At 39.8% G+C, this 23,790-nt stretch overlaps 1 protein-coding gene across 1 annotated transcript in view; it reads right to left on the reverse strand.

Annotated features, from left to right (window-relative positions):
• Positions 1-23,790, reverse strand: part of LOC139735978 (uncharacterized) — a 211,915-nt gene that overhangs the window by 102,249 nt on the left and 85,876 nt on the right. Inside the window, exon 3 of the mRNA XM_071646733.1 lies at positions 15,185-15,373. Within this exon, the coding sequence (XP_071502834.1) occupies positions 15,185-15,373 (189 nt within the window). The remainder of the gene's footprint in view (positions 1-15,184; positions 15,374-23,790) is intronic.

Consider the following 23,790-nt stretch of genomic DNA (forward strand, 5'->3'; position numbering starts at 1 on the left):
TCAAAATCCAAATGAAAAACAGCCTACTCAAGACAGAGCCTCAAAAGACAAAACACTGCAAAAGACCTGCTGCAATAAAAAAAGAAAAAATAGATTGATAAATATGGGATAGATAGGAATACTTCATGCCATATTAAACTTGTGGTTACAATCATGCACAATAAATGTACACAAAAACCCTCTTACACAAAGTAATCATATGAACTATCTTTATCATTATCATTATAATCATTAAATAACAAATTCTATCATTTGCACCAAAAATTTGAATCATTTTGTTTTTTCAAGTCAGTCATAGACAAGTTAAAAACTCTATCAAAGAGAATTTTCACCAAAAGTCTAAAACAAAGCCTTGTCTCCTATTTCATTTCTCATATATACACCATAGGACAGAAAAGGAAAGTGAAATTGTAAAAGCACAGAGAAAGGATTTGCTTGTTTTTTCACATGATGGGAAGAGGTTGGCACATCTTTCAACGGTCTCTGCTAGATTGGATTTCTGTGCCCCCCCCCCCCCAAGCCTACAAGAATGGATCCTGTGTATGGGTCAGAGGTCGAACCGTTCACATGACCTGTGTCATCAACTCCACTGTCATGTGACATTCATTTCTGGTCTACTGAAGCTTCCTCTCTAGGCCAATGAACGACAGACAGTGAAGAGCTCAGGGTGTGAAACAGCTCTAACAAGGGTCTATTGTCTCGTAACATTGGTCTGGAACCTTTGTGATATAATACAGACTCCATGTCTCTACACCAGTCATGTGGAAGAGATTCCACCAGAGATCAAGATTCCACTTAATGACCACAGCTTGCACTCAACGGCTCATAAGGGCTTTTTACACTTGTGTTTCTTAACCCCAGACTTTCTCTGACCCAGGACTATCGTTAGTCCCGTACCAATTTTTTCAGCTTTTTACACTCGCCAATTAGTCCCGTACTATCTCTTGTCCGGCGCTAAGGAGAAAACTGACCTTTTTACACTCGTATTTCTTAGCCCCGGACTTTCCAAACCACATGAATATTCATAATTACGCTGTGTACTGTACACGTACACGCACGCACCGGCAGCACTTGATTACCTCGTTTCTGATTGGTCAGTGAGGGTCGGACTTCGTCTCCGTTTTTCGTTCTGTTTACACTCACTTGCTTGGCACCGCAATTGCGGTGCTAACCCCTGCTATTTTGCAGGGCCAGATAGTACCGTACTATCGGTGGGGCTAGCCCACTTTGGCAAAAACGAGTGTAAACAGAAAGTGGGCTAAGGATAGTCCCGTACCAACGGTGGGGCTAAGGCCCCCCCTTAGCCCCACCGTTGGTCCGGGGCTAAGCAAAAATTTACAAGTGTAAAAAGCCCTATAGAAATCTTGTCTTTATGCATTCCACACCACTGTAATCATTCATTTTAGCCAGTCTTTGATGTTTCCTAACATTCCTTTCCTGACATTCCCTTCGTATCACATGATATAACCACTTGTAATTCAACCCCATAGCTCCCGGTCATGTGTCTTGTAAAGAAGATTTCATATCAAACAACATCACGATGACGACTGTAGTCTTTTGTTACATTTTTTTTTTCTCCTTCAGCGCATTTGTACCCGTATTAAAAGTTTGTAGCGATCGTGAAGGAAACAATGTCTCTGACAATGACACTAAAATAGAATATGAACAAGAAACAGGATGGCAGTAAAGCGCAGCCACACCTCAAAGCCTTCATGGGGACAGATTGTAAAGTCAAGGTCAAGTTTAGCTTCTGATAGTGACTCATCCAGTCAAGATACTGGAATATTTGCCTTCTAATCACCATACGACAGGTGACATTACATTCTACCAACACATGGCACAGACAGCAAGGTTATTTATTCTAAGTCTCGTCTGTCATTTCTCCATTACTTTCTACATCACTGAAATGGATAGAACAATAATTAAAGGGTGTTGATGGTCACTAAAAATTTGATACATTAGGTATCATTCTGTCAATATTAACGACTAGAAATGTGAGAAGAAACATACCATCCAAAGAAGAGGAGAAAAAAATGCAGTTTAGAATGAGGCTAATTTCTCTTCATGGTTAATTCAATCATTTAGGCATTTCTGTATGGCTACTGTCAGGTCGGGTTCTTCCCTGGCCTTACGGCCTGGGGGGACCTGCTACTGGTAACCTGTAGCCCAGTACTACCTGTCTCAGGGTCGAGCTCTCGGCGACTAAACCGTAAACCCCACTGGCTTCCCAGTAGGGAAGTTACGGTGAGGAGGGTGGCTGGACACCCTGATGGAATGAAAAAGAAGATCCATCTTAAGGGCGTATGAGCTCAAACATGAGCCACCGGCCATCCAGCAACACGGAGTGGAGCCCCGATAGGCGGTCTGTGGATAAACTCTGTCAACACTCCGGCAGCTCCTGCAGCCAAACTGGTGCCAAACGTATTGCAGCGCATTCCTTTGGACTCAATCAGCGAGGCCGAGAGGGGTCCTCTGATGCATGGGCAACTCAGGGTATCCATATGTATGCCCAGGCTTATACCCTGGAGAGGACACTCCAGTTTCGCTATGCAGCGTAAGCACAACACGGAAGACAGCAGTTACGAGTTATAAGTCCAACTTGATTGGCGTAAAGTAGGGCGCTACGGGTTGTCTTCGACGGTGGGAGAGGCCATCGCGTCTCATTGGACAGCTACCGCCCGCCTCAAGCTGGGCAGCCCCCAGCCAATAAGGTGCTGACCCGCCACAGTCCACCTGCTTCAATGGGTGCTTGGAGCTAGAGCAAAACTTGAAAAGTGGACTGTAACACTGCACCAGGCAAATCAATGAAGAAGACAAAGAAACTACCTACCCTACGTTTGGCAACATGGAACGTACGAACTATGTGCACTGGCCTTTCTGATGACTTACAGCAGATTTCTGATGCAAGGAAAACTGCTGTGATTGACCTCGAGCTTTCCAGACTTAATGTTGATATAGCAGCACTGCAAGAAACCAGGATCTCATCCAGTGGTTCTTTGCAAGAACAGAACTATACCTTCTTTTGGCAAGGAAAGGCTCCCGACGAACCACGTCTGCATGGCGTAGGTTTTGCTGTGAAAAATACCCTTCTTTCGTCAATTGAACCCCCATCAGGTGGATCTGAGCGTATACTGACCTTGCGTCTTTCAACGTCTGCAGGTATGGTAAACATCGTGAGTATCTATGCCCCTACACTTTGTTCATCAACAGATGTTAAGGATCACTTCTACGATGATCTAGATGCTGTCATTAGCAGAATTCCTGCGTCTGAACACCTTTTCCTACTTGGTGACTTCAATGCAAGAGTTGGAGCTGACTACGAATCATGGCCCGACTGCCTTGGTCAACATGGCATTGGAAAACTAAATGAGAATGGTCAGAGACTACTTGAATTGTGCTCATATCGAGCTCTCTGTATCACCAATTCCTACTTTATGACCAAATCTTGCCACAGAGTCTCATGGAAACATCCACGATCAGGCCACTGGCACCAGTTGGATCTCATAATCACCAGGCGTGTTAATTTGGGCAGCGTCCTCATCTCCCGCAGTTACCATAGTGCAGACTGTGATACCGACCATTCTCTTGTATGTAGCCGAGTTCGACTACAACCAAAGAAGCTGCATCGAAATAAGCAGAAATGTCTGCCTCGCATCAACACCTGCAACACTGGAATCCCAATGTTGGCTCATCAGTTCCTTAATACACTCAAGGAAGACCTTTCAGACTGCATGGAAAAAGGAAAAGATAAGGATGAAGACTGCAACTCAAAGTGGAACAACCTTCGTAACACTATCTATACAGCGGCTCTCTCTACTTTTGGGAAGAAACTAAGGAGGAATCCTGATTGGTTTGAGGAAAATGCAAGTACAATGAAAGCAGTTCTGGATAAGAAACGTGAAGCCTATCTAAACTACAAACTCAATCCAGACAGGGAAACACTATCTGTCCTGAAAGCTGCCAAGAGTGCTGCGCAAAGATTAGCCAGAAGTTGTGCAAATAACTACTGGATGAAGTTATGTCACAATATCCAACTTTCCTCTGACACTGGGAATGTAAGACGAATGTATGAGGGAATCAAGAAAGCCATAGGCCCACAGATTAAGAAGATTGCCCCTCTTAAAACAAAGACAGGTGAAATCATCACTGACAAGGTGAAGCAAATGGAGAGATGGATTGAACACTATTTTGAGTTGTATTCAAGGGAAAATGTTGTCTCTGAACTTGCCCTAGATGCTGTTGACTGCTTGCCTATTATGCATGAACTTGATGCCAAACCAACTGTAGAGGAGCTTGGCGATGCCATTGATTCACTCGCAAGTGGAAAAGCACCAGGAGAGGACGGCATAACCTCTGAGGTCATCAAGTGTGGGAAACCTGTTCTCCTTAAACACCTCCATGAGTTTTTTTGTCAGTGCTGGGAGGAAGGTACAGTCCCTCAGGACTTTCGCGATGCCAGCATTAGTACTCTATACAAGAACAAGGGAGATCGCAGTGACTGTAACAATTACCGTGGAATCTCTTTGCTGAATATAGTTGGGAAAGTTTTTGCTCGTATTGTTCTGTACCGCCTGCAGTTCTTGGCCAACCGCATCTACCCTGAATCCCAGTGTGGTTTTAGGGAAGGCAGATCTACCATTGACATGATCTTCTCTCTCCGGCAACTGCAAGAAAAATGCAGGGAACAGAAGAAACCACTTTATGTAGCCTTCATAGACTTAACAAAGGCTTTTGACTTAGTTAGCAGAAAGGGGCTCTTCAGATTGCTCCAGAAGATCGGCTGTCCTCCAAAATTGCTGGCCATCATCTCTTCATTCCATGACGGCATGTACAGCACAGTGCGATATGATGGGTCAATCTCCGCACCTTTCCCAATCTGTAACGGGGTGAAACAAGGATGCGTCCTGGCACCGACTTTGTTTGGTATTTTCTTCTCTATGCTGCTGTCCTATGCCTTTGAGAATGCTACCGAGGGTATCTACATACACACAAGATCTGATGGCAAGCTGTTCAATCTGGCCCGTCTGAAGGCAAAGACCAAAGTGCGTCATGTACTAATCAGGGAAATGTTGTTTGCAGACGATGCAGCATTCGCAGCTCATACAGAAGAAGCCCTCCAAACTATCATGGATAGATTCTCGCAAGCATGCAAGGAGTTCGGACTTTCAATCAGCCTACAGAAGACCAAAGTCATGTGCCAGGGAGTTGAAACCCCTCCCTCCATCACTATTGACAATTACCAGTTGGATGCTGTCAACAGCTTCACTTACTTGGGCTCAACCATTACTAGCAACATGTCTCTGGACGCTGAGCTGGGTAAACGGATTGGCAAGGCCTCTACTGTTATGGCTATGCTCACCAAACGAGTATGGATGAACAAGAAGCTTACAGTAAACACCAAAATCTGCGTTTATCAGGCTTGCATCCTGAGCACATTGCTGTATAGCAGTGAGACCTGGCCTCTGTATGCATCCCAGGAAAGACGTTTGAATAGCTTCCACCTTCGTTGCCTTCGACGCATACTGGGCATAACTTGGAAGGATAAAGTCCCAAACACTGATGTCCTAAAACATGCTAAGATGTCAAGCATGTTTTCCCTGCTGAGTCAAAGGCGTCTACGATGGATAGGACATGTGTACAGAATGGATGATGGTCGTATCCCAAAGGACATCTTATATGGAGAGCTTGCCACGGGTTCCAGAGCTATTGGTCGGCCAAACCTCAGGTACAAGGATGTCTGCAAGCGCGACATGAAAGCAAATGGTTTGAAAGTGGAGAGTTGGGAAACCATTGCTGCAGACCGTACAAGTTGGAGACTTGTCGTACGTGATGGTATCATACATGGGGAAACACAGAGAAATGCAAAGACACTGGAATCCAGGAAAGCTCGCAAACAGAGGTCAGCAGCTATGCCCATAACATCCCCACATCCAACCTCTTTTAATTGCAGCAAGTGTAGCAGAGACTGCCATTCAAGAATTGGCCTTTTCAGCCATAGTAGGAAATGCTCCAGCAAGAAATAAATTGAGTGTCATATGCAAGGTATATACCATTGTCTCACGAGACAGATGGATGCCAACAACTGGAAGAGAAATAGACAGTATGTACTTCGCCTAGACAGCACTTGGTCCTATGGTATGAATATTACAATCTGTTTATCTAAAGTTCATGTCCCAGAAATGGAAAAAGGGCTTTCTGCTTCCAAAATAGATGTAGGTACAGTAGTTCACCTTTTCCTCAGTCAGAAAATATTATATTTCTCAGTTGGCAACAAGAGAAGTCTGGACAATTCAAAATCACTTTAATGACAAAAACTTTGGCAATCCTGCTGTTTCCATGTAGCATTCAGATAAGGTTTGTAAGCTAGTCTCAATATGATACGTTTTTCATGTGAGCAAAGATTTCTAAGAATTTGTATGATCCTGTACAAACATCAAATATTTGCCAGTTTCTTTTTAAAAAGAATAAATAAATAAAAAATCTGGATGCCTGTGGTTGTAAGTAAATCATTTAATGCTGTGGTATTTTTAGAGAACAGAATTATACGTGTAGTGTCACATGATTGCACGAAAATTAACCAGTTCTCAGTACAATTTTTGTTTTGTTGATATTAGTTCTGATGTCACTGTACTTTGCAACATCATTCCATAATATTTCCTGTTTCATGAAAGTCAATGTGACCTACATCAGAAAATGCAAAACAAGTTATCAACAAGTCCTGTTGGAATTTCAACCAATGTCACATACTGGAATAGGATTTAACAGAAGCTGGTGGATTCTGAATTCATGTGATTATTTAATACAGAAGTCATATTCCCTGGCCTTTATGGCCTGGTTTTCTCAGAAAATCAAACACATTTTAAACCCTTTACAGGAGTGTCTATATATTTTTGGTTTGTCTCATGTTAAGTCATTGATCTGGTGTAAAGGGCTTGCATTTTGTCCATCTCCTTTATAGCCCACAAAAATATGCTGGCCATTGACATTTAAATCAAACAAAAACCATTAAGCCCTTGCTCAGAAAAAAACAAGTGAGATTGTTTGAAAGCCAATGGAGTGAGAGAATTTAGAATCCAGTGAGTTAATCTCTTCTTTTATCTCCAGTGGTTTGATTACCGAGGTGCGTTTATACTGAATACCAACTTGTTTTCAGCGTCTAAATACAATTGCGGTAGTAAATTCCAGTCACGCAGCTAATGTTTGTAAGTTCTGCACCAGTGGTACCCTTATTGTTCTTCCCATCAAAATAAACATATGCTCTTAAGTTGAAATTTTTGTTGAGCTAAGAAAGGACTATATGTGTGCATTCTACCTTCAGTTTAAAATCCCCATCAAGCTGTGTTTGTATTTAGCCCATTGAAGACTTGTCTCTGCTAATATACTCAGATACAATGTAGGTGTCTATGGGAATGCTTGTTTTTGCAAAATCAGCTCATCCTCAACAGGTTTTAAAGGGGCACTCCAGACGATTTTCATAATTTCACATCATGTAGTAGCCCAACATAAATTTACAACTCAATTCACAGATTTCTGGAATTTATTGTGGTCCTTGCGCAGAGAAACAACTACTCTGAAAAATCTTAACTAAATCATACTGAACAGTGTTGATGATATAGGAGCCTCACATATTTTAGAAATGTAGTTCAGTGTAATTCCATTACCACATGAGTTTTCCTGAAATCATACACTTTATTTCTGAGACTGGATCTGAAACGATGATAAGATAGATAGTTTTCATCAGCTGTGAAGTTTAAAAGTTTGTTTCACTTTCTGTAAGACATGAACAGAAAGAGAAGAATGAGAAAGACTGTGAGACAGCCTTCGATCTCCCTCGATATATCCCAACAACCTTCCCTCAACATAACTCCCTTCTCCCTCGATATATCCCAACAACCTTCCCTCAACATAACTCCCTTATCCCTCATTATATCCCAACAACCTTCCCTCAACATAACTCCCTTATCCCTCATTATATCCCAACAACCTTCCCTCAACATAACTCCCTTATCCCTCGATATATCCCAACAACCTTCCCTCAACATAACTCCCTTATCCCTCATTATATCCCAACAACCTTCCCTCAACATTACTCCCTTATCCCTCATTATATCCCAACAACCTTCCCTCAACATAACTCCCTTCTCCCTCATTATATCCCAACAACCTCCCCTCAACATAACTCCCTTCTCCCTCATTATATCCCAACAACCTTCCCTCAACATAACTCCCTTCTCCCTCATTATATCCCAACAACCTCCCCTCAACATAACTCCCTTCTCCCTCGATATATCCCAACAACCTTCCCTCAACATAACTCCCTTCTCCCTCAATATATCCCAACAACCTTCCCTCAACATAACTCCCTTCTCCCTCGATATATCCCAACAACCTTCCCTCAACATAACTCCCTTCTCCCTCATTATATCCCAACAACCTTCCCTCAACATAACTCCCTTCTCCCTCGATATATCCTAACAACCTTCCCTCAACATAACTCGGTTCTCCCTCGTTATATCCCAACAACCTTCCCTCAACATAACTCCCTTCTCAATCTATATATCCCAACAACCTTCCCTCAACATAACTCCCTTCTCCCTCATTATATCCCAACAACCTTCCCTCAACATAACTCCCTTCTCCCTCGATATATCCCAACAACCTTCCCTCAACATAACTCCCTTCTCCCTCGATATATCCCAACAACCTTCCCTCAACATAACTCCCTTCTCCCTCATTATATCCTGTCAACAACCTTCCCTCAACATAACTCCCTTCTCCCTCATTACATCCCAACAACCTTCCCTCAACATAACTCCCTTCTCCCTCGTTATATTCCAACAACCTTCCCTAAACATAACTCCCTTCTCCCTCATTATATCCCAACAACCTTCCCTCAACATAACTCCCTTCTCCCTCGTTATATCCCAACAACCTTCCCTCAACATAACTCCCTTCTCCCTCGATATATCCCAACAACCTTCCCTCAACATAACTCCCTTCTCCCTCATTATATCCTGTCAACAACCTTCCCTCAACATAACTCCCTTCTCCCTCATTACATCCCAACAACCTTCCCTCAACATAACTCCCTTCTCCCTCGTTATATTCCAACAACCTTCCCTAAACATAACTTCCTTCTCCCTCATTATATCCCAACAACCTTTCCTCAACATAACTCCCTTCTCCCTCGATATATCCCAACAACCTTCCCTCAACATAACTCCCTTCTCCCTCGTTATATCCCAACAACCTTCCCTCAACATAACTCCCTTCTCCCTCGATATATCCCAACAACCTTCCCTCAACATAACTCCCTTCTCCCTCGTTATATCCCAACAACCTTCCCTCAACATAACTCCCTTCTCCCTCGATATATCCCAACAACCTTCCCTCAACATAACTCCCTTCTCCCTCGATATATCCCAACAACCTTCCCTCAACATAACTCCCTTCTCCCTCGATATATCCCAACAACTTTCCCTCAACATAACTCAGTTCTCCCTCGTTATATCCCAACAACCTTCCCTCAACATAACTCCCTTCTCCCTCATTATATCCCAACAACCTTCCCTCAATATAACTCCCTTCTCCCTCGATATATCCCAACAACCTTCCCTCAACATAACTCCCTTCTCCCTCATTATATCCCAACAACCTTCCCTCAACATAACTCCCTTCTATCCCAACAACCTTCCCTCAATATAACTCCCGGGCCTACTCTGGCCACATAATCCACTCTTCCTTTGTGTCTCCAAGGTAAATATGAGCTGTGAATCAGGCCTTTTAGAGATTCACTGACAAAAACCGCACAATGTGGGGGAAATACTAGAGCAAAGGTGCAGTCTTATGCCAGGGATTTCAATGCATTCCAGCTGGGCTGCAAACCCTACACAAAAGTCCATGTGTGGGGACACAAAGAGCCTTTGTATCCTTTCACCAGGATTGGGCTTCTGTGTATGAATCCCAAACATATTTCTTGCAGTGTTTGTTGACTCAAATTTGCTCTTCCATACAGAAGCAAAGATTACTCTGTTCTTCTCATATTCCAGATCTCAGCTTTCTGCTTTTTTCCTCTTTTTTTTTCTTCTTGGTAATAAGTCAATAATGGAATGATTTACATGTACCATATAATGTAGACGACTGTTGGAGATACATGTACACTATATAAATACAATGTACCTCATTTCATTTCTTCTGGGAGAAGATTAGGAAAAAAAAACTCTTTGTGAAACAAAACAGAAGAATTATGAACACTGAAAATTGTTGCCATGGTACATGTATGCATATAGGCCTACAGTATGAATCACAACAATGATAGTCTCTTTTCAGTCTTTGATGTATTTTTCTTGAAACACTGTTACAGCATCATATCTACATTGCTGTCTTCATGTCAATCTTTAAACAGCCTTTTATTTGTTTTTTCCTGTTCCTAAATTGATAGATGTCTCGACAATTCAAAAACTTCTGCAGAATGCAGGCATGAACCACTGCAAATGGAATAGCTTCGGAAGATTTACACCTCCCTTAAAATTTTCCCTACCCACACCAACCTTCCAAGCAATTGAAAAGGGGGAAGGGAAGGGGTCAGCCTGAAAATACTTGAACAAATCACTGACCCCAGGTTGAAGGGATCGTACAGTTTTGGTTGAGACCTAATTTCAGGTTTCTAACATTTTTTTGTGAAATAATGAGAAACCTCTTGTGAAATATGAAAGAGCATGTTATTCTATGAGGAATTCAACGTTTATTTGATGAAAATTGGTTTTGAAATGGCTGACATATCCAAAAAGAGCGATTCTAATAAAGTGTGGGACCCACACTTATTACGATCGCTTTGTTTTACTTTGTTTTTTGGATGTTTCAGTCATTCCAAACCTGATTTTCATCAAATAAACTTTGAATTCCTCTTAAAATGGTATGCTCTGCACTATATCATAAGTGTTTTCTTGGTATCTCGCAAAAAGTTAAAAGCCCAATTCTCATCTCCACCAATACTGTACCTTCCCTTTAACTAGAAGAGAGAATCTGTTGCAAAGGAAGGCATCCTTTACTATCTATCATTATGGGAAATCAGAAGCTTTAAAGTTCTCAGTCTTTTGTGTCGACTGAAAAAGAGTCCCATCCCAAGATAATTGCTCCCAGGATTGATTCTACCTTGAATTGCTGCATTCAAACAAGAAATCCTGTTTCTTTTTACTCTTGGGTAATTTGACTGTTAGGGCCCTTCCCCCACAAAGAAGCAGAAAGTTGGCAAATTGAGGTTAGACAAATAATTCACAATCTCCAAGTCTTCCACTGTTTTCTTTTTACCCCCATGGTGTATTTTGATCCGATTTCTTCACTCACCTTAGTCTTTGTGAATACCCTCGAGCATTTAATATCCTGTAGGTTTATCGTCTTCAATGTTTCAATGAAAAAGACATATGAGCATACTTAATCTCATGATATTCAAAACGCAATTAGATTGAACAGAATCCCATTAAAAAAAAACCAACAAACAAACAGGTTTAACCTGAAATTGGACTAATATTGTAACATGACCAGATATTACAAATCATGCTGGAATAGATACATGGTAACATTTGGCCATTTGTTTTAAGAACTTTTTTTGACCTCCTCAAAGATCCTTCCTAACCTTAGCCTACAATTCTTCTTTTCCCCCTTATATTGTGGATTACTGACTTGAACATGACACAATTAACTTTCTCTGGAGGGAAACACACACACAGACACACACACACACACACATACACACACATAATTCTGCCTTCATTCTTTTGTCTTATCATCAACAACATCAAACTTGAGTTCACTTCTTCCATTTCATTTTTTCCCTTTGAAGCCACAATAATAACACAGAACACAGTCTACATCCTCACCACCTCGTGACTGATAAATTGTAGGCCTACTGTATCACCAATGATGGAAAATGCTTCACACATCTATGAAGAGACATTGGCTGCTCTTTCTTTTTTCCTTGTACTGAACTCATTTTAGAAATTACTCCTGCATAGGTATACCTAATAAACACATGACAGAATCAGTCATTAAACTCTTTTTATTTATTTGTTTCTTTGTTTGTTACTTTGTTTGTTTTCTTTATTTGTACAAGTGAAATTGTGTTGATGGAATCATATGAAAATGTAAACAAGAGTACTCATGAATAAGAAATTGATGTAGTATATATTTCATGGTATCTTAAAAGATATAGGTGAAAGCAAAACAGTTCATTGCACTATCCAACATCGTCACAAGAGAGAAAATTCCTTTCATACTACAGTTTGGTTGACTTAAATTTTCGAACTAAGGAAACACCTTTACTTTCCATATGAAGGCTTATAACAAAATCGCAATTACTAGCTATCACTTAAATCCCGTCTCTCGCCCTGTATCTCTCTCAAACATGTCTAGAAATTGTCACAGAGGATTCTACATTCATTTGTTATCTAGTTTTCCAAAATACTGCCATATAATTAACTTTTAATCAATAACAAATTGTCCAGTAGTAGAAGATTTGGCCATTCAGACATTAATAGGATAAATCTAGATCAATGTGTCCAAGCAGCTTTAGAAGTAAGCCATCCTCGATCCATCTCTTGAATAGGATAACAGGGTTAAAGAAAGCTCAAATTTGAGGTCATTGAATATGAAAGAGAGAAGGTAAGGGATGGGGTAAGAAGGCACTGTAGGGTGATAACATTTGCTTGCTTAGAACTGCGGTTTTCGGCCGTGGATTTAGGATTTTCTGTCACATACTTGCCTCAGATTTGAAAGAGATGAGAAAAGGTCCTGTTTAGTAGATGTAATTTCATTGGATAAATCTTGTCAACACTATTTAGCTATTTTGGAGTGTGTCTTTTCAGAAAATCATCAAATGAAGAACAAAAAAACACTATACTATAGAAAGGTAAGTTATCAACAGACTGACATACACACACAGATCTCAGAGTTTTCCACTATTCACAAGAGATGTGCAAATTCTTGTCCAATCCTGATCAGCCCAACATTACTTTAATGATGTTATCAGCAGCCCTCTTGTGGCATCTTTCCTACCAAATCTCCTGCTTTACTCAAATCCATGTTGATTCCATCCCAACCCCCAATCCTTTCTTGCTCCGTGTAGCCCTAAACCATCCTGTCTGTCTTTGCCTAATTTCCCCCTCCCTGTTCATCCCACAGCCTGCTCACACCCTTCCAGGCCTCAGGATGCCATATCTGGAGGCTTCCTGGATCAGATACAGTTGAGTCCCTTTAAGCCTGTGGGGGAAAAACCTTGCAGATTGATGGAAACAGTCTCCATTCAGGAGGAAATTATAATATCAATGATGTTCACGTAAAAGAGTACAGCCCCTTTAAGACTGGGTTTGGAGGCAGAACTAAGTTACACAAGAAAAAGGACATCGAGATATAGGCCTAACATGAAAAGTGAAAAAAATGCAATATATTACAAATGGAAGGATTTTGCTTTCTTGCAAGACGTAGATGACTCTCAAATTTTTAAAGACCAATACACACTATAGTTTGGGTTCATCATCATGTGGTATGAATGAAACATCTAACTTTATAAACAGACATCCTTTTCTTTTATCTCTCAACACTCTTAGAACAGTCAATCAGGCATCATATCAAGTTTCAAGTTACAACAAAGATGCCTGCATAATGGGAATGTGATTATAAGTGCTATGAAATGGCAATACCTAATGAACAACCAATCAGTAGCAAGATTTCTTTTTCAGTTGCCACAGCAGATGCCATTTATTTATACAGTGAAGACTATGAAACAATGCCATGTCGGTATTACCCATACAGTAAGTCAATGACTAGAAAGTGAATTAACAACCCACGCATGACTCTCTCCTCTTCTATGAGATTTAAATGTCATTCTCATCTCCTTAAGAATACTGAGGATTGTGTTCCAAGTTCACATGGACTGAGATGAAGCCAGCAGGAAATATCACGTTTACCCCGGCCCTCCCCTAAATTTGGAGTTGAACCAACATCCTCTACACCCACATCTCAGCCAAGCTACCCATATAGGTCAAAGGAGTTTGACCTTTATCTTCTACACACTTACAGACCAACAGAAAAGAGAACTTCTGTTCCTAACCACTGAAAAGCTAACAAATATCTCCACCAAAAGACTCTTTTGTCATCAATAGGTGAATTCAAAGCATTTCAAGATGTACTAGGAATGGTGAGGAATTTTTTGCGTGTGATATACCCCCATTCCACAGAGATTTTTCTCATAGGTCACTAGTGGAGAGCAGGGTTTCTTGCTTGCGGCCATCAACCAAAGTGTATCGGATCACAGTCTGATGAATCCAACTTATGTTGGTCAACTATCAGGTCAATGTCAGACATGTTGGGTGTGACCCTCATCAGACAATCTTGCCTCATCTGATCACCGCTGCCCAACGTGTCTGACACTGACCTGATAGGCAACCAACACAAGTCATATTTATCAGACTGTCATCCGATACACTTCCGGTGGGTGGTTTGAGGCAACAAACTTTGCTTCTGACGAGTGACCGATGAGAAAAAATCTCTGTGGAATGGGGGTATGAGTCACTATCGTGTCATTTTCAAGGTGTTCAGATGCAAAAAATTTATACTAGAACGGTATGGCTATACCAAAACGGTAAAACTTCACGATGAATTTATACATCTGAACGCTGACTAACGAAACGACGTATACCAAAATGACGTATAGCGAAACGATGGTCAGAGCATCGTTTCGAATTAGAACTCGATAACGAATCAGCATTTTATCATGTCTATTGTGTGTCTGAACGTATGGCGACCATAGAACGGTATAACTGGGCGGGGCTTAATGGGAGCGCGCACGAAAGGTGACCCCATAGCTGTCACTCATGACCATAACAGCATGCGCAGTGGGAAACTGCACATCTATACGACGTTTTCCAGAACGGTCGAGATTAGCGTCTGAATGATCAGTCGGCTATACGATGTTTCTTTATACGTCTTTTCTTTATCGAGTTTTGGTATAAACTGGTTTGCATCTAAATAGGGGGTTTGTCTTTAAAACCACAAAAGAGCCAAATTGATTATCTTTTGTCAATCGAAGTGGTTGGTTTTTTTTTTTTTTTTTTGGTCTTTAGACAAAAAGCAACAACTTTGATGTAAAAACAAACAAACAAACAAACACAAGGAGGCAAGATCTTACCTGTTGTCCTTCTCTGTTACACCAGAGTCCCTGCATCACTTTGCCAAACTCGCCCCGCCCTAGCTCCTTGTCCAGAATCTTAATGTCTGTGGCTGGAATGATATGGCCCCCACTAGGTTGGGCACCTGGCCCCTGGGTCGTCACTTTGGAGAGTGGAGGAGGGGGCTTGGACCCAGTTTTGCCCCCCTTCTGTAACACACACATACACACAAAAAAAAAAACACAGAGAAGAACATATTAAAGTATCATAAATGCATAATCATAACAACAAATAATACAAAGAATTTTACAGTGCCATCACTGTAAGCTATATTTACAATGTATTATATTAAATCAACATGTACATCTGTAAATCACAATATTGTGTGATGAACACAGCACTTGCACCCACAATCATTATTAGTTAAACGGTATCTTGACCTGTACCTCAGGGGTCAGTACACCCTACTACTTTCAACACCTGTAAAACTCTCCGCATTTTATGTTTGTATTTGTCTGTGTGTCAGAGAACAGAAATTGCTGTACACAGTATTTAATCATCAGCATTTATTTCACAACTTATAAGCCAAGTCTTGGGATCTTGCACTAATTATACACTTTCTGTCTTGAATTCCCTGATTTTCTTTCATATCAGATGTGCAACTTTTGGTTAACATTTACTTAATGTTTATTTGAGTAATGACACAAGTAAATGGAATAGCATGTCAGTTTAAGTGACTACACACACAATCCCTGTCAGTGCGGTATAAAAAGGGAGAAAAGAGCAGACTGGTGTCTACCTCCATGGAATTGGGTCATCTCAGTTCACAAGTCACAAGTTCAATAATTGGTGCTTGGCAACCGCATCATAATCTCGCATATCATAAACTCCATCACTCTCTAGGTATTTTCAGTTTCGTAATCTCAGCACTCGCTACCTTGTTGATATCATCAGCAATTCTGACTGCAGTCATAGAACTTCAAAAGTCAACTACTCACGAGTATCATGCAGGTTTGGTTAATCATTTTAAAAACTTTTTAAAAAATGGTTTTAGTTGCCTTGCAGAAGTACTTGCCTATCAATAAATTCCATCATGATCATCTGTTAACGATCATCTTGTTTACAATCAACTTTCTTCAATCCAAGGAGAACAGAAAACAGGGAAAGCTGTGGTGTTATTCAGGACAATTTTGTGGCTTAGAACTGTGAGGGAGATACTAATCCAAGAAAGGATCTCTACAGAAACTATAATTAGAATAATCTCAGTAAATACACGACCAAACGTATCGAAAAATTCTTCAGTGCTGAAAAAACTCTGGACCAAAATGTCCTTGGAAGTGACAGACAGGGAAGGAAAGACGACCAATTAACGGATTACCCCCTCTCAGATCCTTAACTGGGTCACAAACTCACACTAATGAGGGAGAGGAAATAAGTGTCTGGAGGGAGGGGGTAAGGGAGGGGTGAGGGGTGGGGTAAGGAGGGGGAAGGGTTGGGGTAAGGGATGAGGTAAGGGATGGGTAAGGGGGTGGGGTTGACAGGTGGGGGATTAGATTGGTGGAGTGGGGCTGTTTGAAAAGCACACATTTTGCCCTTCACTAAGGATACTTCAAAGGGGATTTCAGCTACTCTAAAGGATCTCAAAGAAATCGCCTGCTACATCCCTGCACCCCAAGGACACAGAGACAAACATGAGACACACACTAATCAGTAAGAAGCAGAAAGGAATAAGATCACGACACATTCCACAGCTTGAATCTTTTCAGCAGAACATGAGACCCAACGTCTCCCGCCTGTCACATACCCCATGATTGTTACCTCGACATACAGCATATCATCAATGGCTTCTCCCCTGTTGCTATCTTCTCTTTCTGTGACATGTGCTACTGACAGAAGCCACTGCTAGTCCAGAATTTATAGAACAAAAAAAAAAATCATTATATCTCACACATAAATTGATTACTACATAATCTGTACCAGTTGTTGGAATAGTCCGCCATGATTTTGGAAAGTTTCTCTATGTTTTTTTCTCTCACAAACAAGGGGTACCAAGAGTTCTATGGAGGACCCTACTACATTTCTTTTGTGACACCCAACTTTCTTTTGCTCAGTGTGTACAAGCCTTGCTATGATGCATCAGGTGTACCATGTACATTAACATGAAGAATGTTGATTAAAAAAACACAAGAGATTTAATGACCACATCAACTCAGTCAAAATAAGATTAATGAGGTGTCAGAGCATTTCCTTCCTCAAATAAAATGCTGTCTAAGCTCCATGTACAGTGGAATGAAAAACAAAAGAATTCAGGTTCTTATTCATCATGATCAGGAAGTGCTTTAACATCTCTCATTAACAGAATCTATTTTTAAAGGGGGAAAAAATGTGACTGCTCCAGCAACTTCTTGCAGAAATGTCACAAAACAACATTTATCTAGCATTACACATCCCTGACAAATTACATTCAGAAATTGAATGAGGTAAAGAGAATGTGTAATCAGGGTCTATAATGAAGTGTGTCTGGCATCTCCTTGTTTGTGTGCACACGGCTAACGAACGGGAAATGGAGGTCTGCCGATCCCTAATTAATCCAGGCCATAGCAGCTGAATGACGGCAATGTGACACATACTTCCACAAGGCATGCAGCTATTTTTAAACCTTGAGGGTAATAACCAATACACATGTTGAAGACTGACGGCTTTGCGGAACAGACACCACTGGTTCACACTAGTCTACACGTGTATGTGTTTAAAGGGACACAAGGACCCAGCTGCAAACTCTTGGCCTAAATATTAGGCCTTTACTGGTGAATAGTGTTACAAAGGACCTTACTATTCCAAACATACAAGTGTAACTTTTGGATAGTTTCAGACATATCTAGCTCTTGCATACTTGCCAACTCTACCGCATTTGGCGGTAGACTACCGCTTTTGAAAGATTTCATTACTGACATTAGCATTCAAGCTAGCGCTGCTCGCATAGGCATCCTGGATTCTACCGCTTTCTCAAATGAAAATGTTGGCAAGTATGCTCTTGTAGTTTGGCATGATGATGGCAGTGAGAAACTATAGGCCTACTGCACCAACTCAATCCTGTTACTTATTGTAAAGATGTTCATGTGCAGTGACAAATGACTCAAATGAATAGTGTTACACAAAGCTCGAGAAAGTTTTTGCCCATGCTAATGATAATCTAACAGTCACCATAAACATTGCTTTTCATGGATCTTATCCATCTCATTACATATTTAAGTATTTCATCTTGTTTTATCTTGTTTAATTTTGCACAATACAATAACCTCGCTTTTACAACTGTATAAGCTAGTAAAGAAGTGTGTGCTATCAGCTTCACCCTTGGAAGGAGTATACATTAATTTTTTCTGCATTGTAATATTTCATGAAGCTCTGAACTTCAATTAGGATTAAGTGAAGTCAAAATGGCTCATTGAACAATACAAATGATAAGTTTTTAAAAAAAAATCTGAAAGTGCCTTAAGCAAGACTATATACGCTAAAAGACAAGATGAAAGTTCAATTATCATGTATGTTTGATACCGAGGCATTCTGGGGCTGGAAATGAATACTGTCTAGCATGGAAGCCGAGGTGTGGAAAATATCATCAGTCCATGGATTCAGCACTTAGCTCATCAACTGCTTTTTCATCAGGATCTTGGAAATCACTTATCTCGTCACCAAGCTTTCAAAGCCTAGCTAGCAGATTGCTGATTTGTGTTTATGTAAAACAACAACAGCAACAAAAACAATCTGGGAAAAGCTGAGGGCAATATTTTAGTGTGGCCATCAAAATATGCTTCGGAAGAAAACACTAGTTTATGAGGAGTCAGTGGCTCCTCTTTTGATTGGTGCATGAATAAAACAAGATGCAGCAATCACTGCTAAATTACTCAAGAGTTGAATATTTCACAACTGGAAAAAATGGACTATTGGAAGAAAAAATAAAGCAATCTACATATTTCAAATATTTTTGAGGAAATCTAACACGATACAAAAGCTGTCAGGACAACAGAATGTGAGTCAATTAACATGGCATTGATATACATTGTAAAGCAACCATCATGATCACGTTCATATTATTATTTGATCCTAATTTCTCAGAACTGTAGAATCAGCCACACCACAGGGTAATTATTGCTGGAAGGTCTTTGTCAATTTCAGCTCGTAATTGAAAGAATGAAAATAATATGCCTAAGCCTGTTGACAGAGTAACTGTGGTCAAGTTTAAAGCCAAAGTAACTTTTCATTGTGGCACAGATCTTCTCACGCCAATGTCAACAGAGAATCATTCCAAAGAAGAATGCAATCTTTATGGATACAAATGATAACTTATGAAATATAAAAGATCAAGCCTATTTAATATAATTGAGACTAAATGCAAAAATATATGTGACCAACCACAATAAACAGAGATGAATAATCTTTTTTACCAGTACATCACATTCTAAATTCCACAAGAGAAAATGTATAACTTTAGTCTGCACACACATGCACTTTTTCAAACATAATTTGAGAAGCCACATAAAACAAAATATTTCCTCGGTAAAATCTTTTAATAAAGAAATTTCCTTTAGAAATAAATGTGAAAGTAAGAATGAAATATGATAAGAGAATGGCTCTCAGTGTCTCATGACAATGATGTTCATTAGAAGAGATGTTTCCCTTTAAGTTTGTATTCCTGGTGGAAAGTGAATCAGGGAAGAACTGATCTGTCACCAGCAATCCCAAAAGTGAAAATCTCGCCATGCTGTTGTTTCAATCTAAGCTCACTCATGGCCACTTTGCTGACGGAAATCTCTCTCCAAGAGATGGGACAGCCGCCAGATGGATGGTTTGTTGGATGTCAGGATGAAGATCTGTTTTGATTCTGAGACCTCCAGCAAATTTTTGATTTCTACTCTAATGATATCAATCCCCTGTTTGTCTGTTTGTTTGCGAGTGTGATTCTATCACTACATCAAATACTGTAAAATCAGAATTTTTGCAAGCATGAAACTTTCACGAATTTCACAAGGAGCCAAGATTTGTGAAAGTAAAATGCACGAGGAAATGTTTATTTACACAATGCACTGAATGCCAGTGGCGATTCACAAAAGTTTCGTGCCACGAAAAAGCCCGTCTGCTCCAATTCATGAAATTTTCATGCTGCAAATATTTTTGGTTTTACAGTAGGGCCTATATGATGGATATTTCCTATTTGATACTGTGAGAGTATACCAACCACATGCTATTTCATCAATATGCCAATGGCATAAAGCTGCATTTTAACCTGCAGTTTGTAGATGGGTTGTTGTGTTTACCAAGCATTTTGTTTTTAACAGCATTATGATGACCTTACATCTGGAAGGAACAATAGCGAGTTTTCGCAAGCATGATCGTTGCAGCCGGTAGTTGAGTGTGCTGTGTGCAAAATTTGCTTCTGCGCATGATCAAATCCGAGAAACGTCCCGTCCTGGGGAAAACGAGTACGGCATTTGGCCAAAATGATAATGATAATGAATAACATTTATAAAGCGCTTAATACTGATGTTTCTAAGCGCATTGATCCGGAAAAAAAAAAAAAGTAGGTTATAGTACCTTCAACCTACCAAATCAAACCTGCATGGAGAACAAGAAAATGCCCCTGAAATCTAGACAAAAATTTTGATTTGATCACACAGACTTTTTTTTCTGTGAACATTATAAAACTGAATGATGTGCTTCAAGTTGTCAGGCTAAAGTAACAGTGGGATATGGCAGGTTGAAAAACACAGAAACAGAATCGTGTTCTGTGTTATAGATATCAATGACCTGACATCACAGCAAACCCCATTCCTACTGTTGTCAATCACAGATAGACATCATAGATGACCCACATGCAAAGAACAGTGTATGCTGTCCACATGCCACTTAATAATTAACCTCAATTGTCTACCAATCAATACTGCTGACCTAACCCTTAGCACGCTAGAAGGCTACATACATTGTACACATGGACAGAATAGAATATTAAATCTTTTTTGTATGTTCCCTATTACAGCGTTACTAACCCCAGCGAACATGCTATAGCATAGGTTGGGGTCTAATGAATATCAAATAGGGACCTACAACAATATGTACATGGTTATTAAAAATGAACATATCTCAGCAAGCTCCAGAATATTCAAAGAATGAACATAATACAAGTATTTTAACATGTTCTATGGATAATAACCTTTTCATATTAGATGATATCATGTCTACACATTACATTCAATGCTGTATCATATCACAATGCCTTATCATATTCATAATCATTTCTGTCAAGTTCCAGACATGAATTTGAGTTTGTTTGTTTTCAATTCTGATAACAAATTACCACAAAAAGAACAAACAATATTAACATACTGCATAAAGAGACGAAGTAAGCAATAGAACTAGTATAGAATAGACAAATTTTCCCTTTCAAAACCAACTTGAATCTCTTGGTTTCACAGTATGTTGATCTGACTCAATTCCTCGCTGCTGGCAATGCAAAGAAATAATCAGCATTTCTGAAAGAAACTATTCATATGATCTTCCATACAAACAGACAAACAGGTCCATCAGCCTTATATCTCAATCAGAACAAAGTCCAGGCATATTTCATCTCTCCCAAATACAAACTGCCTCTGGTAAAATGGTAAATGACTATTTGGCATTTATGAAGATTTTTTTTTTCCGCAAAGAACCAATCATTACCACCTCAGGAGCTTTGCAGACTGAAAATCCTATAATTCTCCAAATCTTATTATCATAGAATCCAACCTTAAGAAAAAAAATGTAAATCAGCATTGGTCGTTTTTTTTCTTCTTCTTCTTTTTTTTTTTTTTTGTTATTGGTTGCTCACCACAGCAGTAGAGGAAATTTCTCTCTTCCCATTTTGCCTGTTTTTGTTTTCCATCATGGTGTATTAAAGCTAAATGCATCACAAGTTAACAGTTTCTAATCTCAGTAACATCAAGTGAATGTTGAAATAGTAAACTGAAAAACTAAAAGACAGACTAAGGCTGTGTTGGTACAAAGTACAACAAAGAGGTCCTAATAAAAGATGAGTCCCACCTTTAATTAGGACCTCTTTGTTTTTGGATATCTTAAAACTTTTAATTCCTCTTTGATAGAGCTTTATGCTCTTTAATATTTCATATAAGTGGCTTCTAATTATCTCGCTAAAAGTTTAAACGTGCATCCCAATTTCAACCATGACCATACCATCCCTTTAAAACATGCCTTAGAAAATAATGTGATTCCCACAGCAGGAAGATGTAATGTGTGTATGCTTATTGTGCAACAACAAAAGCTGACTGCTTTCTCTTGAAAAGAGAAGTATTTGCTACAGTGTAGCTCAAATCTCAAAAGACTGCTTTAAAGAGATTGTTCAAACATCAGATTCCTTTTGGATGAGTGTTTGTTTTAGTAGGGCAACATGTAGGCCTACAATGACACATCTTGTAACTGGTTTTCATTCAAATGCGCCTATATACAGAGCAAAATGTAACTGCCTTACTTGATCATTTACAAAAGTTCTTGAGATTTTTAGAATGGACCCGAGTTGTATCTTTTTAGGTATTTCATGCATTGTTGCTAAGTTTTGGTTGATATTTCCTCCATTTGCTGTTTTCTTCAATCCAGAGTAACAATGTACAGAGGTTCTTATCAGTACAGAGTGGCAAAGACACCATTCTTTTGGTCTCTCTCTCACACACACACTCAACATGTAACTCTTCCCTGCTAACACTACAGATTGGTAGAAAAATATACACACTTCAAAGAATTCACAGTGTAGGGGAGAGCGGGGAGAAGTGGGACATTATTTCAAGTTCGCCGATTTTCTTCTTATATCTTTTTATAGAAGAGATTATTACATTTCCTGTTGGGCTTGCATGAAGGTTCATATGGTAGGTTACATAAAGAGCTATAAGCTGGGGGTAGCACTGTTCTCAATTTTCTGCAGTTAATGAAAAGAAAAAAACTTATTTTGGGGGAGAAGTTGACCCACCCGTGGGTGAAGTGGGACAACGGCAAGGGAGAAATGGGACTGTGGGGGTAAAGTGTGACATCCTAGATGGTCTATAGAAATGTCAAAGTTGGAAGGCATAATGAAACATTGGTAATGAAAACAGTCAAACATGCTTTAAAATGATCTTTACTTCAACAAAACAAGTTTGAACAACATGTTTGAAAATCTGAACTGCTTTACATGTAATGCTATTATGAGGGACAAATGGGACACGTTGTCCCAACTGTCCCTCACATGACATATACATAAATATGTACGACTGCTCAGTAACCATGCAGGCATTTGTCAAAAACAAGTTATATTAGTTGCATATTAATAAGGCTCACCACCAGCTTCAATTGTGCCCTTGAAATCATGAACACAAAGACAACAGGTTAATTAACTTGATTTTAAAAAAACATTATATTTTGGGGAAAATTTTCAATAGCAATTTATACATACTTAGAATTTGCCGAACTGCATGGCTTTCTTAGTGTGATGTATGGTTGCTAGGGGCTTATTGTAGATATAAGCCAATCGCTGATTTGTTGAACAGTTTTTGATTCAGAGAACGTGTCCCACTTGACCCGCGTCCCAACTCACCCCGCTCTCCCC

This window comes from Diadema antillarum, unplaced genomic scaffold, assembly GCF_040938485.1.
Source record: "Diadema antillarum isolate AM-2024a unplaced genomic scaffold, OU_Dant_1.0 seq00000616_RagTag, whole genome shotgun sequence".
Lineage (NCBI taxonomy): Eukaryota > Metazoa > Echinodermata > Echinoidea > Diadematoida > Diadematidae > Diadema > Diadema antillarum.